General features: G+C 43.0%; 1 protein-coding gene across 4 annotated transcripts in view; it reads right to left on the bottom strand.

Annotated features, from left to right (window-relative positions):
• The window catches only part of TTC39B (tetratricopeptide repeat domain 39B), a 156,232-nt gene that overhangs the window by 49,940 nt on the left and 89,042 nt on the right, over positions 1 to 17,250 (bottom strand). For all 4 annotated transcript variants that reach the window (XM_019965912.2, XM_070794526.1, XM_070794529.1 and 1 more), the window contains 4 exons: positions 11,548 to 11,658; positions 7,618 to 7,749; positions 6,356 to 6,432; positions 235 to 302 (listed from right to left, as the gene is read on the bottom strand). In XM_019965912.2, coding sequence (XP_019821471.2) covers positions 235 to 302; positions 6,356 to 6,432; positions 7,618 to 7,749; positions 11,548 to 11,658 — 388 coding nt within the window. The remainder of the gene's footprint in view (positions 1 to 234; positions 303 to 6,355; positions 6,433 to 7,617; positions 7,750 to 11,547; positions 11,659 to 17,250) is intronic.

Below are 17,250 nucleotides of genomic sequence, written 5' to 3'. Positions count from 1 at the left end.
GGCAGTGGTTCCCAACAGACTGAATTTCAAAACAGCGTCTTTTAGGTGCATTTGAGTAGGAAAAAAAGATCCCCCAGAGTCTTCTTTCAGCCAAAGTTTACGAGCAATAACAAACAGCTTTCATTATAACTCTAAGTGGAAAGAACTGAAGACACAGAATGAGCCGCATCTTTTTCTTTGTCATACTTAGCAGGCTCCCCGGGTGACACTGATGCTAAGCCAAATGTTCGTTACCTGCACAAACGTGAGGGCTGCTTTCTGTAGGAGGCACTCGGCATAACAGATTTCAGCATGCATTTCCTCTATTAAAAACAAATAAAAGTGTATTAAGGAAAATCCCACACCCACAGTAATTGCTCTGAGATATTTAGAAAAGACAGATAAATCAGCCCAGAGGAGACATAAAAACCTAGGTTGCTTCGTGATTGCATAGAAGTGGAATGATGACCTCAGCTCTCAAGGCCTCAGCAAGATTTTTCCAGAATGTGTGAAATGCTTTGGGGAAGTCATCTTTGGCTCGATTCACATATAACTGCCAAGAGTCAGGCCCTTGGTGTCAGAGATCCAAACTCAGCTCACAGGAGGAAACCAAAATGGAAAAGCACTTTTTGGGAAAAAAGAAAACCACTCGTTTTTTTTAACTTAATGGGAAACTTCAAGTCTACCACTGGGATGGATTGAAAAATTAACCTGAATATACTAATTCTAACATCAAAAATATTATGAAGGCATGATGGTCACGACAATGGTTAGGCACACTACCAACTTGAAGAGAAAGCAGTAATTCCTGAGGATTCTAGGAAAAAGAACCAGCTTGCATGTCCAACTCATGAGTCCTCATTCAGGGAAGACTTGATGTAAAAAAGTTAGCACTAGCACAGTTTGCGGGTATTTGCTTTGTGCGTGTGTGCATGTGGGTACGTGTGTCTGTTTTCAGCTGCGCTACACGTAGGGTCTTAGTTTGCCGACCAAGGATCGTACCCACACCCGCTGCACTGGAAGCATGGAGTCTTAACCACTGGGCCACCACAGAAGTCTCAGTTGGAGGCTACTTGGATCACTGAGGTATCTAGCGCAGGAACAAGGCACTCACAAGAGGGCTACATAAAACTATGTCTATATCCCCTGGACACACAGACATGTGGCCTATCTTCCTAAATAGTTCATGATACCTGTAGAGCCTGGGGAGGGAGGAATCTTTGCTTTTTTTTTTTTTTTGTATAAACAAAATCAGCAATTTACTGTTTTATCCATAGGATACAAACTAGTGTGTTATTTAAGTAAATGAGCTTTGGGGTTGAGGTAATTAACAGCCTGGATTTTAGCAAAGGCCCTGCCACATACTAGTTACAGAACCTTAAGCAAGCTACCCTTCCTCCCTCTGCTGGGCTCCTCATTCTTCAAGTCCAGCTAATGACATCTCTATTTCAAAGCTAAAGAATTCAAGTGCTGCCTGTAATCACTGTGCAGAGTAAGCCCTCAATATGCATCAGCTACTTCCACTAAGATTACTCCCCTTGGCCCATGTCATGCTTTTTGACAAAACTTCAAAAAGTAGCACATTTTTAAGTGATGCAAGTAACTGAAAAACCGGGTATTTCCATGTTGATGAAATGGTGTTGGATCTAACTGGATAAGACCTAGTGCCTTCTTTCTTTCACTTAAACACACAGGACACCTCCCCTCAACACACACACACACACACACACACACACTTTGTTCTCACAAACTGGTTCACCTTCCTGCCATGCTCATGTTCCAAAGGCTGATTGACAAAGAAGCAACAACGCAATGAAGATCTTCCAACAGCACGTGTGAGAGGGAGCCAAACCCACAACAGGCCAAATTCGAGGAGCTGCGGACAGCGCACGTTCTGGCAGCATTAACAGCCAGGGTCTCCATCCTTCAGAACGCCTCACTTTAAAGGGTGCCCCCTGGATTTTCTCAGTGGGTTCAGTGGGAGAAAAACAGGTAACTTTTACAGAGTCATTTGAACATCCTTTCCCAGGGAAACTTGTAACAAAGTAGGAACTTTCGGTAACTATTCCCTTTGGAAGCCTGCTTAGTAACCCAGATGGCTGGCTTGGGGCATGTGTTGAGGTGGTGAAGCTGCCGCTGGGCGAGAACCAGCTCGGCAGAGAGGCGGAGCGCAGAGCCCTGCGTGGCTTGGCCAATGGCGCGCCTCCGGCTGAAGTACAAGGTGTGCACAGGGAGGCGTGGGCTGTGAACCTGGAAAGGAAGTCGGGGCTAAATGATGGATGACCTTGGAAAGGAAGTCGGGGCTAAATGATGGATGACCTCGGAAAGGAAGTCGGGGCTAAATGATGGATGACGTTGAATATCCGCGTCTGGGCTTCATTCAGCAGGCAATGGTATTGCAGCAAAAACAGAAATGAGACCTTTCTTAAATAAAAACGAGACTTTTCTGATAAACAAGGAAAACAAGGAAACAATGAACAGGCTGGGGAAAAACATAAACAGGCCCGAATGAGTTAAGCAGTTTTGGTTACTGTCTAGATGCTACTACTAACAAACACTTGTGGCCAGACTGGTCCTTTTACAAAGCTAAATAAAGCTAATTACTCTCTGACTCCATATGTATTATGAATTCTACTCTGCACCTGGCATTCTTCCCCCGCACACACCCCTGTAGCATTCTTCCTTTCAGAAAGGAGGTCACAGGCTTATAACTTCTGAAAAGACCAACTCCAGTTACTGAGTTACCTGATGCCATCTGTGGCCATTTTGAAATTTTGCAAAAAAAAAAAAAAATGCAAGACTTTCCTTAGGATATAAAACCTCTCCTTATTTCTGAGGAAATGGGGTACGGTTCTTAAGGCACTAGCCTACCGTGTTTCCCCTTTGACTGGCTAAGAATAAAGCTCCTCTTTATTTTTTTTCCTCCGAATTCTGTCTCTGTATTTCTATTTGGCGTTGGTGGACAGGGAGCCAACATTCTGGCATCAATGGTGAGACCTTGCAGAGATCTGAGCAGAGGGGTAGATGGATCAGAGTTAAGCTAAAGATGGACAAATCAAAGAGAAGCATAAAGGACATAACAGGAAGGCAGAGATAAAAGGCAAGAAAGTTTGAACTGTATTTTCTATGTATAATGACTCTTTGAATTAAATCCCTCTTACATTCTAAGAACTGTATACAAACATGTGTTTTTAAAGACAATTTGAAAGCCATTTAATATGCCAGCCATGAGAAGAATGGGTGTGCCCTATCTTCAATCCACAAAAAGTTTAATTAAATATCCTTACTCCTACAAACCACGAGCCACTCAAGGATAGAAATGGAAATTACCTATAGGGAAAACAAATTGCACACTAAATCTACGATGTTTTGACATGCTCCCTTGAACACAAAGTCTGTTTGGATTGCAGTGACAGCCAAATTCATTAGGAATAAATGCAACTTAATTTATAAAAGTCTTATCTCTTCACTCAGATTGATTTATATTGGGCAGCCCTTAGCTTTCAAAATTAGGCATTTGGCATTTACAAGTAGGTACCTACCAGCACATCTCTTAATTATAAATTCCTTAGTTCACTGAAGGGAATATCTTCATTATGCAGTGAAGTGTTAGCTAAGCATGCTTTCAGACATGGAAGTCTAAATAAACCTTATTTCAGAATAAAGTCACAGGCTGATGTATTTTCATAATTTTTAAATTAGGATCTTATTTTTTTTGAGCAGTTTTAGGTTCACAGGAAAATTGAGGGAACGGTAGAGAGATTTCCCATATATCCCTTGCTCCCTGGCTTCCCCCAACATGCACAAACTCACCTATGATCAACATGCTCTCCCAAGGGCACGTTTGTTACAACTGGTGCACCTCCACTAACATATCATAATTCTGCCATAGTGCTCACTAGGACCCACCCTTGCTGGGATACATTCTATGGGTCTGGACAAACGTATAATGACATGTATTTAACCATCATGATTTCACTGCCCTAAAAATCTCTCTCTGTATTCCACCTAATCATCCCTCCACCCCATCCCCTGACAACGACTGATCTTTTTACTGTCTCCACAGTTCAACCTTTCCAAGAATCTTATATACTTAGAATCATACAGTAGGTAGCCTTTTTCAGATGGGTGTCTTTCCCTTAGGAATATGCATTTAAGGTTCCCCCGAATCTTTTCATGGCTTGATAGCTCATTTCTTTGTAGCACTGAATAATATTTTTCTGTCTGGATGTACCATACTTCATCCATTCACCTAGTGAAGGTCAAGTTTTGGCAATGCTGAATAAAGCTGCCATAAATATTTCTTTGCAGATTTTTGTGTCAACACAAGTTTTCAGCTGTTAGTTTTATAAGAAACTGTCATACTATCTTGCAAAGTGGCTGCACCATTTTGCACTCTGACCAGCCACGAATGAGTGTTCCTGTCCCTCCACATCCTCACCAACACTTGCTGGTCTCTGTGTTCTGGATTTTGGACACTGCGTTGTTGTTGTTGAGTCACTCAGTCGTGTCTGACTCTTTACGACCCTATGGACTGCAGCAGGCCAGGTCTCCCTGTCCCTCACCATCTCCTGGACACTGTGTAGTGGTATCTTATTACTGTTTACTTTTTAATACTTCCCATGCCATGCCCAAAGACAGAATAAAGAGATAAGAACACAGTACCACCTATTTTTAAGATGTCTAACACAGAAATAATTTACCATTTCCTTCACCCACATGTTTCTACCCACCTGCAGAAGTTGCGGGGAACAGGGGAAACAACTGTGGCTTAGGGAAAGGCAGGTCAGGTCTGAACACGGCTCTGCTAGGCGGGTAACCTTGGACCATTTGTCTAATCCCCCTGATCCTCAGTTTCTAGTCTATAAAAAGGAGGTTACACAGGGTGGGCCTCCCCGGTGGCTCAGCAGTAAAGAATCCGCCTGCCAATGCAGGAGACACAGGAGACATGGGTTCGATCCCTAGGTCAAGAAGATGCCCTGGAGGAGGAAATGGCAACTAACTCCAGTAATCTTGCCTGGAGAATCCCAAGGACAGAGGAGCCTGGCAGACTACAGTCCACAGGGTCACAAAGAGTTGGAGATGACTGAGCGCGCACACACACACACACACACACACACATAATAAGCCCACGTTTTCCAAAGTCCACAGCAAGTTGATAATAATCTTCTAACAAAGCAAAGAAAACTTTACAGTGAAACACACTAAAAACTGTGTCTAGCACAGACTCGACCACTAGGAACGATGGACCGCATTATCCAGAATTGCTCTTGCCTTAACCGGCTTCTTTGACAATTTCGTGTTACCTCCTCCAGAGAACTAGTCTGACAGTGATAACACAGGCACAAGCCCTCCTCAGATGACAGAGGCTCTGTTAGACACTGGCCACATTTGAAGGACGTTTTCTCTGCTACAGGAGTACTGCAATGCTCCTTCCTTATAAACCATTCTGACTAGAGCATAATGCTAATATGACAGGACTCATCATGGAACTTCTGCCCTAATCTCTGTGGGAACATCAAGGAAACAGCAAAAGGAGTCAATTTCTCCCAGCCATCTGATCAACATGCTGAAGATATGTTGGATTCTAATAGTCCGAAATGTGAACATTTAGGACATTCCTGAATTCTAGTAGTCCTAAATGTTTACAAACCAGTTTCTATACTGTAAAACATCATCATTATTTTAAAGGTATCAAAATTACTGACCTTGAGAAAAAAATGAATAGCTTATAAAAAAATGGAAACTCTCACACATGGATGAGAAGACTATAAACTGACCTAATTCTTCAGAGAAAAATTGGTGAGATCTATAAATGTTTTCTATTTTCAAACCCTCAGACCCAGTAACTCCACTTTTAGCAAACTATCCTATGAAATACTAGCAAAAATGCATGAAGTTATAGGTACAAGAATTTTCGGACAGCATTATTTTTAATAGCGAAAAAAACCAATATAACTGTCCTTCGATACAGAAAAACTAATTTATGGTATTTGTCCTAATGAATGCTACATGGCTATTAAGTAGAATGAAGTACAATTTATATGTGTTGACCTGGAAAAAGTCAATGCCAAAAAATCACACTGTAGCACATGTATCACATGTTTCTACACTTGCAAAAAATGAATAATAATGAATTACTATAAAAATCCTATGTCTATGTTCTGCATATATTTGTATATGTACAGAGAAGAGTGTGCAAGGCATGAAAACCAACTGCTAACAGCGGTTACTTCTGGAGGGTGAGTAATGATGGCGAGGAGGAAAAGACATTCCATTTACTTATCTTATTCACTTCAATGTTGAATTTTATGAGCATAACCATGCTTTAATTTTTCAAAGAAAGGAAAATACCCAATCTTTAAATGCCCCTTACCTTCAGTCAGCTGTTCCAAAGATCCTCTTGAAAGAAGACTTGAGAAAGACTCTACAACTGTGCATTTCTTCCTGTATCTGCACAGAATACGTAGAAGAGATGAGAAGTAGAAAGAAAAAAGTAATAAATCAAGCACATTTTCATTTCATATCCATTTCAGCTGTAATCACAACAAAGGGTCACCAGAAACAGAATTCTAAACCCTAAAGTCTGCAGGGCAGAGATCACCATTTTGAAACCTGCACACCCAGTGCCAAGCACTGGCACCCTGTGGGCATTTAATCCAAGCTCACTGAACATGTTTATGTGTGTGGACAAACCTACATATAACAGTCAGTACTGGGAGCTTCCTGGGAGCTCAGCTGGTGAACTGCCTGCAGTGCAGGAGGCCCAGGTTTAATCCCTGGGTCAGGAAGATGCCTGGAGAAGGAAATGGCAACCCACTCCAGTATTCTTGCCTGGAGAACCCCATGCACAGAGGAGCCTGGCCAGGGTACAGTCCATGGGGTTGTAAGAGTCAGACACGACTTAGTGATTAAACCAAACCAACAGTCAATACTAACTCTGTCATGCCCCTTCTCTGATCTCTATGGCTAAAATCAGTGTTTTTGTGGTTAAGGGTCACTTCACCACTGGTTAAAAATGGAGTTAGAGTGCAGTGTTTGGAAACTCTCTTCATTTGAGGGGCTAGAGACATAATTACAAGAGGGCATAATTTCACTGTTAAAATTCACCAATGCTAATTAACGGCTTCTACTAGAGGCTTCATATACACACAAAACTGAAACTCCATGTCATTTCCACCAAGCAAAATTGTTCAAATATGGCCATTTAGGCAAATAAAAGACCCGCTTCTGCATTTACAGCATTTCCCTCATAAAAAATGCTCCTTGGTTGGCCTGGAGTACCAGGCCAACATGTAGTACCTATTCTGTCCACCAGGGGGACCCCAAGAGATGCTTGCTGCTAAACCCACTGAAATTCTCAGTACTTTTCCGTAGCTCAAATACCAAAAAGGAAACAGTACGGTAAGGATGCCATGTGCTCAGCCACACCAGCATCATAGGATAATTCCTTAGGGGAAATATTTTTAATCTCTCATAAAAGTACGGGAGGCCAGGAAGCTTTGATGCTCTAAGTCCTTTTCCATAACCATGGCCAACTTCCAACAGAGCTCTCAGTGAAGCAAAGTACATCCATTTTGTCACACAGACAGAAAGGTTTTTAGGTGTATCTCAAGTATTTAATTACTCAGCTCATACTTCTGGCAGGTTTGTAAGGCGTCCTTCATGGCAGAAATGCCGTTTTGGATGTCCTGTTGCTCGAAGGTCATGACAGCCTGCAACACCACGATGGTACTGTAGCCCAAGGCATGGTACATGCTCTCCTTGGCCCTGGGAAGAACATGGAAATGACTGCATTTCAATTCAACTGAAAAGAATTCAGGTTTCATCTGACAATAACCACAAGAAATTCTAGTTCATCCAAGGCATCACTTTCACAGTAACGACTTTTACTCCTCCACCACAATTACTGAAATAACGTGGACTACGAAAGACATGCCCAAAAAAGCTCAAGCACTGGGGACTTTCCAGTTCAAGTCCAGGCTGCTGCTGCTGCTGCTGGTGCTGCTAAGTCGCTTCAGTCGTGTCCGACTCTGTGCGACCCCATAGACGGCAGCCCACCAGGCTCCCCCGTCCCTGGGATTCTCCAGGCAAGAACACTGGAGTGGGTTGCCATTTTCTTCTCCAATGCATGAAAGTGAACAGTGAAAGTGAAGGCAGGAAGCAGGAAACTTGCCAGGTTGAAGCAGAAAGTGACGTATGCTTTTCCCTGTTTGAGCACAAGGGGGCAGCCTGCCAACTCATTTCTTAGAAAATGCTTCTAAGCAATCCTAATTTTTCCCACTTGTACAGAAGCAGTCCTTAGCTCTGAAATAAGTGTAAAATAAAAGCCATTGAAAATATATTTTGTGACACAGAAATTATGAAAGATAAGGCTTGTTTAAAACCATCCTCTCCCTTCTCCCAGGCAGAGGCCATGAGGAAGCAAGATTTGGGCAATCAGTCAGGTCAGCCACAAAGGGCCCAGACAAAACTTCATGGTAGATTTCTTACCAAATCTCACCTCATTATCTAGGAATCCTGATTAAAGTTCTTGATGATTCATATTATCAGTAAGAACTGCTTAAATTCTTAAGGACATTTAGTCTGAACGGATGGCACAACCCAGACTCTCAGGCTGTGAAAACCTCACTATCTCTTTCCTCAAAACTTCTCAAGCTATGTTCATTAGTTAATTATAAGATTTACAATAATAATGTGTGGTTTTGTTTTTAATTCAAATACAATATACAACAGCCTGCTGCTCTGCAAAACAAATACAATCCACGTTATTCCTTCTCCACCAGAAAGAGTCTAAACATCCTTTCAGAATCTGCAGTTAGTCCCAAACAGTGAGGGCACTGCTGATTCAAAAAAGAAAACAAACAAACAACATGCAAGGAATAAGAGCAACCCAATGTAAATCAGTAATTGTAGTTTTTAAACGTCACCTTTTTTTAAAAAAAATTCTGTATTGAAGTATAGTTGATTTACAGGGGCTTCCCCAGTGGCTCAGGGGTAAAGAATCCACATGCAATGCGGGAGCCACAGAAGACTTGGTTCCATCCCTGGGTCGGGAAGATCCCCTGGAGGAGGAAATGGCAATCTACTCCAGTATTCTTGCCTGGGAAATCCCACGGACAGAGGAGCCTGGTAGTTACAGTCCATGGGGTCGCAAAGAGTTGGACACGACTGAAGGGGCTCAGCACGCAGCACACATGCATAGTTGATTTATAATGCTGTGTAATTCTCACATTTCAAAGCAAAAGCTTTTCCAAGAGGAAAAAAAAGTATTTGAGTGGGGGAAAAAAAAAAACATGTTTAACAGTGAAACATTCAGAAAGATCAGAGGATATAAAACTAGACTAAATATAAGATCATGTTGTTTATTTCATTCGATATTATGACCAGCTGCATGTCAGTGGAAGAGGAAGAAAGACTTTTTGAATAAAAAACACAGGAGACAGGCAGGAAGAATAAGAGAGGGGAAATAAGGAGAGAATGACTGGCAGAGAGAGAGAAGGAGGGAGAGAGGAAGACAGATGGATACAGAGACAGAAGATGATCTGAAGGACAGACAGAGATCTGAAGGACTAAAGAAGACAGAGGGGAAAAGGTAGCAACCGGCAAGGTAGAAAATGTGAGTGTTGGATGGAGACAGCACTGGGCAACTTCCTTAGGCCAGGGGCTTCACCATCTATTTTGTTGTCTGTTGCTAACCTCTGAATTGCTAACTAATTGCAACTCATCTAAATCTCAGAATTACCACCGCCTCAGTAGGCACATTACTTTAAGTCCCCTATGTACGAATCTTTAAGTTGAGAACTTTCTAAGATTCGAATGTGTGTTCTATCAACATCAGGAATCAGTAAAATTTCAGCTTGTCCTCCATCTCCTATCTCTGATGATCCTTTAGCTCTGGCATTGCCCACCTCCTCTCCCTCCTCCAGTCAGTAACTCTTCCTGCCTGTTCACTGGATGCCGGCCCCTGGATGCCAGCTGTTGAACTGTACTACGGTACTTTTCAAGATTAGTGAGCAAGTGAAGTCGCTCAGTCGTGTTCGACTCTTTGCGACCCCGTGGACTGTAGCCCCCCAGGCTCCTCCGTCCATGGGATTCTCCAGGCAAGAATACAGGAGTGGGTTGCCATTACTTTTCAAGGTACTGTAGTGTAAAACTAAAAATGTTTTATTTTTTTGGTTTTTCATATATTATTTGTGTGCAAAGTATAAATGTATTACAGTACAGTATTATATAGAGAATTGTGTGAGTTGTCTACGAACAAACTAGACTTAGAACACACTCTCAGAACAGAATCTGTCTGTATGTAGGGGACTTACTGTAATTTCTAAGAATCAATGTCAATGACTAGAGTCACATCACCCTCCCCACCCTACTGACTCCTCAAAGGAAAGAGTCCTGCTCCTGTGCCCACAAGGTAACCGTCTTGAAATTATTATAGGAGGTCTAAGTTTCATCCAGGTCAGTGACTGTGTTTGAAGGCATGAAAGTCAAAGTGAAAGTGAAGTCGCTCAGTCGTGTCCGACTCTTCACGACCCCATGGACTGCAGCCCACCAGGCTCCCCCGTCCCTGGGATTCTCCAGGCAAGAACACTGGAGTAGGTTGCCGTTTCCTTCTCCAATGCAGGAAAGTGAAAAGTGAAAGGGAAGTTGCTCAGTCGTGTCTGACTCTTCACGACCCCATGGACTGCAGCCCACCAGGCTCCTCCATCCATGGGATTTTCCAGGCAAGAGCACTGGAGTGGGGTGCCATCGCCTTCTCCACATGAGGTAAGATTATTCCTGTCAAGCTCTAGTCACACTGTACAGATGGACACTAGGGTCACAATGAGACCTAGGAACAAGGCTAAGCATAGGTTTTCCTGCTACATCATCAGAATTGATAGGTACTATTCAGTGAAATGGGGCTTCCCAGGTAGCTCAGTGGTAAAGAATCTGACTGCTAATGCAGGAGATGCAGGTTCAATCCACAGGGTTGGGAAGACCCCCTGGAGGAGGAAACGGCACCCCAGTCCAGTATTCTTGCCTAGGAAATGCCTCAGACAGAAGAGCCTCATCGGCTACAGTCCATGGGGTTGCAGAGTCAGACACGACTGAGCCTGCACGTGAGTGCTGTTAACTGAAATGAAACTGATTCATCACATAAATCAGGAGTCCCAAGAATATTTTCATTATCTTGAATTTCTTTTTAGCCTCCGAGATTAGCATATTTTAGTTCTTCCCATGTCCATTTCAAATAACTTTTCTCAACCAGATTTAAGTTCAGAGGAATACCCATAAAAATATTTCACTGAAGAAAACCAAGTGAAGCTCTACAAAACTAAGAAGATGACATTATTTGAACAAGTATAGAAAAAGACAGGAGAAAGAATCAGAAATGCTCTAATGATTAAAGGTGACAAGATAGGTTTGTTAACTGGATATTAAACCAATCAAAAGAAGTCTCAACAAAATTAGCTTATAAATATTCAGATGGAAATGCAGAAAAATTAACTGAAAAGTATGACATCAGAGACAGAATCATCAAAAACATATGAAAAACATTTTATACAAAAGAAAATTAATTACCATGGTCGAAGCAACTCTAAGGCATCTGTAAATTTGTTACTTAGAAATAAGTTCAATGCAACCGCACATTCTTCGAGGCCACTCCTAAGATCCACCTTAGTTGATAGTGACCTAAAGATCAAGAAAAAAAAAATACACAGAATTTTTACAGTTTTTACTTGTAGCAGTCATCACAGGGAGTGTGTGGGTATGTATAATTTGGAGACAAAAAGACTAGAATTCTAACTCTGCCACTTACTATTTATGTCTTTAACCCTTGAAACTTAACTTTCTCATCTGGAAAATGGGAACACTACCACCTACTTCATGGGACTGTTTCAAGAATGGAACCAATTGACAATTAATGCTCATAGCTGCTGCTGCTAAGTCACTTCAGTCGTGTCTGACTCTCTGCAACCCCAGAGACAGCAGCCCACCAGGCTCCCCCGTCCCTGGGATTCTCCAGGCAAGAACACTGGAGTGGGTTGCCATTTCCTTCTCCAATGCATGAAAGTGAAAAGTGAAAGTGAAGTCGCTCAGTCGTGTCAGACTCCTAGCGACCGCATGGACTGCTCATAGCAGTCACTTAATGAATGATTAATTACCCCCACCACTCCAAAACCCACAAGTATAGGCACCATCTCTATCCATGAGCGGAAGCAGAGGTTATTCTGTCTTAGTTTGATTACGTAGGGGTAAGAATGTGCTTCAGGCTTCCCAGGTGATGCAGTGGTAAAGAATCTACCGGCCAATGCAGGAGACTCAGGATCCATCCCTGGATCAGGAAGATCCCCTGGAGGAGGAAATGGCAACCCACCCCAGTATTCTTGCCTGGGAAGTCCCATGGACAGAGAAGTATGGTGCGTTACAGTCCATGGGTTCACAGAGTTGGACATGACTGAGCGACTGAACATGCACGCATGCACTCAAGAATGTGGTTGGTGGAAAACTGCATTGTTCAAAATCTAAAGAAGACTCCACCAGATTATTGCAAAATAACTGTTGTCTACAGATCTGTGTTTAAAGAGAGACAACAGGCCCAAGATGGAGTCACTTACGCTAAGACTCACCAGGAGTTAACCAATCAGTTTCAATCTTCTCCAAGAATGTGACCTATAACCAGCTAACCTAGAATATCCTGAGCAGCACTAGGAAATCTGCTGAAAGGCCCCTCCTACTCCCCCTTAGGAGAAACCTAGCCTAAAACAATGCATTCTTGGCTAATAACTTCCTTCTTTCCCCTGTTTCCTCTCTGCTTTGAAAAACCTTTCCTTTCCTGCAGCCTAAAGGAGCTCCTTTCAAATGCTAATTGGGATTCTGCCCAATTCACAAAGAGTTTAATAAAAACAATCAGATCTTCAAATTTCCACTATTGAACTTGTTACTTAACAAGTAACAAGTAACAATTCTGTCCCAGCCTTCAATTGACTTCCTGCCTCCACTAGGGAAGAAGCCAGTTTTGCCTGAATTTGCACATTCATTTCAACATTCCTTTCAATTCAGTTCAGTGGCTCAGTCTCATGTCCGACTCTTCTCGACCCCATGAACCGCAACACGCCAGGCCCCCGTCCATCACCAACTCCTGGAGCCCACCCAAACTCATGTCCATTGCATCAGTGATGCCATCCAACCATCTGTTCTCCCCTTCTCCTCCTGCCCTCAATCTTTTCCAGCATCAGGGTCCTTTCAAATGAGTCAGCTTAGCATCAGGTGGCCAAAGTATTGGAGTTTCAGCTTCAGCATCAGTCCTTCCAATGAACACCCAGGACTGATCTCCTTTAGAATGGACTGGTTGGATCTCCTTGCAGTCCAAGGGACTCTCAAGAGTCTTCTCCAACACCACAGTTCAAAAGCATCAATTCTTCGGCACTCAGCTTTCTTCACAGTCCAACTCTCACATCCATACATGACCACAGGAAAAACCATAGCCTTGACGAGATGGACCTTTGTTGGCAAAGTAATGTCTCTGCTTTTTAATATGCTGTCTAGGTTGGTCATAACTTTCCTTCCAAGGAGTAAGCGTCTTTTAATTTCAAGGCTGCAGTCCCATCTGCAGTGATTTTGGAGCCCAGAAAAATAAAGTCAGCCACTGTTTCCACTGTTTCCCCATCTATTTGTCATGAAGTGATGGGACCAGATGCCATGATCTTCGTTTTCTGAATGTTGAGCTTTAAACTTTTTCACTCTCCTCTTTTGCTTTCATCAAGAGGCTCTTTAGTTCCTCTTCACTTTCTGCCATAAGGGTGGTGTCATCTGCATATCTGAGGTTATTGATATTTCTCCTGGCAATCTTGATTCCAGCTTGTGCTTCCTCCAACCCAGCATTTCTCATGATGTACTCTGCATATACGTTAAATAAACAGGGTGACAATACACAGCCTTGACGTACTCCTTTTCCTATTTGGAACCAGTCTGTCGTTCCATGTCCAGTTCTAACTGTTGCTTCCTGACCTGCATACAGGTTTCTCAAGAGGCAGGTCAGGTGGTCTGGTATTCCCATCTCTTTAGGAATTTTCCACAGTTTATTTTGATCCATACAAAGGCTTTGGCTTAGTCAATAAAGCAGAAACAGATGTTTTTCTGGAACTCTCTTGCTTTTCCGATGATCCAGCAGATGTTGGCAATTTGATCTCTGGTTCCTCTGCCTTTTCTAAAACCAGCTTGAACATCTGGAAGTTCACAGTTCATGTATTGCTGAAGCCTGGCTTGGAGAATTTTAAGCATTACTTTGCTAGCGTGTGAGATGAATGCAATTGTGCGGTAGTTTGAGCATTCTTTGGCATTGCCTTTCTTTGGGATTGGAATGAAAACTGACCTTTTCCAGTCCTGTGGCCACTGCTGAGTTTTCCAAATTTGCTGGCATATTGAGTGCAGCACTTTCACAGCATCATCTTTCAGGATTTGAAAATAGCTCAACTGGAATTCCATCACCTCCAACTAGCTTTGTTTGTAATGATGCTTCCTAAGGCCCACTTGACTTCACATTCCAGGATGTCTGGCTCTAGGTCAGTGATCACACCATCATGATTATTAACATTCCTTTACCCTATATAAATTTGTGCTGTTTTGATATCGCCTTCGAATCTGTTTTAACATCTGCCCAGTTCCCTCCCTGATTAATGATTTAAGCAAAATTTTTAACCTCTGTTCATGTCTACATCTGTGTGAGTCATAATTTTACCCTTTTTAGAAAATCATGTAAACTACTTGTGATTGATAGGAAAGTCCGCCCTTTAAAACAAGAGCCATCTCTGAAGTGTTGCAGAGAAGCCAATTCGGACTCCATGTTGGAAACTGTTTCTTTGACTTGCTTTTTCATTGTTTTTGTTATTATAATCATACATAGTAGCCTGCCTCAGAGGACCCTGCCCCTCTGCCTGACTGTAAACTGAAGAGCCTTTGTTCAGCTCATAGAGAGATAATCTGACACTGCCCACCTGTGAATAGAAGGGATTTAACACGCTCCTTCCAAAGGCTGACCCTTCCAGTTTTGCAAAACTGAAGATTCTTTTTACTTTACTTCTTCACTGTCTCTCCCTCTACATTCTGTCCTTTGACTTTAGTTCCTCATAGGCTGCTCTCTTTCTCTCCCAGATTTAATTAAAAAGAACCTGGCATCTAGGCTCCAAAAAGATGGTTACTTTGAGACACTAATCTGCCATCTCCTCGGTCAGCTGGCTTTCTGAATAGTCATTCTTGCCTCAACACCTTGTCTCTCAGAGTCCCTGGCCTGTCAAAGCAAGCAGAGTTAGCTTGGACCAGGTATCAAAATGTTTTGTGTAACAAAACAAGTATTTCTTAACAAGAAAATATCTCAGTAAGGAAACAAGCAGTACAATGTTTCATTTCAATGGGCAAAAGTTGAACTTCTGAGCAACCAGTGCTCTCCATATTCATTTTTTAAGGAAGAAAACAAAATCCCACTTCAGTTACTCATCTTCCAGAAGCAGGTTCTGAAATTGCTACAGGGAACCACCCACTCTCTGCCCCCAGGGCTTCTCGTGGCTGGTTCCCTCTTGTTGTTCAGATCTCAGGTCAAAAAGCAGGGAATCAGAGTGCCTTGCTGATCCCAGCCCATCTCATCTCACTGTTCCGTTTGCTCCATACCATTTATTACCATCCAAAACATCTTGTGCCTATATTTGTAGACCTGTTGTCTTTGGCTATCTTTTCTCTCTAGGATAGAAATGCAAGGAGGTTGTTTTCATCGCCGCTGCACCCCGAGGGCATTTGCTTGTACCTAGAACATAGTAAATCTCAGTAAGTAAGTGTTGTTGACTCAGTAAGTGTTGCTGAGTGGACAGGTGAGGGGAATAGAAATGCTGCTCTGGGCAGAAACAAAATTCCTCACGCATGGGACCCGAGAGCATCTCTCTTCCAGGGCGGTGCAGACAGGAGACAAGCTCTAGGGAAAGGAGTGAGCTGCGGAGCTCAGAAATTGCGATGGTTAATTTTATCCATCAATTTGCATGAGTAAAGGATGTCTAGATAGCTGGTCCAATACTACTTCTGTGTCTGTGAGAGCGATTCTGAAAGAGATCAGCCTTAGAACTGGTGAACTGAGTAAAGCAGATGGGCTTCCCCGACGTAGGTGGGCATCAGTCAACCTGCTGAGAGCCAAGACAGAACAACAATGGCAGAGGAAGGGTGAATTCGCGATCTCTTCCCTCTCTGAGCTGGGACATCTGTCTTCTGCTCTCCTGTGCTCCTGGTTCCCAGCTCGTCGGGCTTGGCTGAACTGCACCCTGGCTTTCCTGGTTCTGAAGTTTGCAGACAGCAGGTCCCAGGACTTCTTGGCCTTGATAACCCCACGAGCCAATTCCCATAATACATCAATCTCTTCCCCTCTCCCTCGACCTCTCTGTCTCTTGATACAGCTCTCCTATTGGTCTTGTTTTTCTGAGAAACCTCATAGTAACAAACCTCTCAGGAAGAGTCTTCACAAGTAAGTTGCTTAGCACCTCCAGTATGAGTCCACCACAGAATTTCGTCAGTGTTACTTCCTCAACATCTCTTGGATTCATCCTGTGACACCTCCACTATCTGGCAGTGAGCAGTCATTTGCTGCCTAGGGTCTACAGACGTATCTCTTCCCTCACTTTCTCCCCCCACCTTCCCTCCCTCCCAATTAAATCTCTACCTAAAATTCATTCAACTAACATTACAGACTTCTAACTATGCACCAGGCACTCTTCTAGGTTTTAGAATACAACACTGAGCAAGACCCACAGGATTCCTGACTGTGGAAGCACTGTCATTCTCCTGAGGAGGGACAGCACACTGAAGGAGACCAGTAACGAAGATGATCTCAGCCTGCAATAAGTCATCTGGAAAAGAAACTGCTTGGGGAAGCAGGCGGGATGAGGCTCAACATTAGAGAGGATGGTCATGGAAAGCTCTCAAAGAGGGGACATCGAGGGCTACAGAGTGAAAGCAGACGTGGGAATATGTAGGTTGAGGGGGAAAGAGAGATTCTAAACTGGGCATGTGGTGAGCGTGGCAGACAGTGAGACGAAATGAGGATAGAAATTAGGCAGAAACCAGAAGCCACAGGGGCAGAGAAGATGGATTTTACTCTAAGAGCAAATGGCAATTTTTAGCTCTGAAATCCCCACTCCCTTTCTCATCACACCTCCCCTTCAACCAGTAGGTTTCCCAGCGTACCTGTCACCTGTTCTCTTAATTCCACTCCCACCAGTTCTCTCGGTACAGCTCATCTTTTGT

This window comes from Bos indicus, chromosome 8 (assembly GCF_029378745.1).
Source record: "Bos indicus isolate NIAB-ARS_2022 breed Sahiwal x Tharparkar chromosome 8, NIAB-ARS_B.indTharparkar_mat_pri_1.0, whole genome shotgun sequence".
NCBI classification, from domain to species: Eukaryota; Metazoa; Chordata; class Mammalia; order Artiodactyla; family Bovidae; genus Bos; species Bos indicus.
Note: the sequence above shows the minus strand (reverse complement) of the source record. Positions and strands in the feature narration are given on the sequence as shown.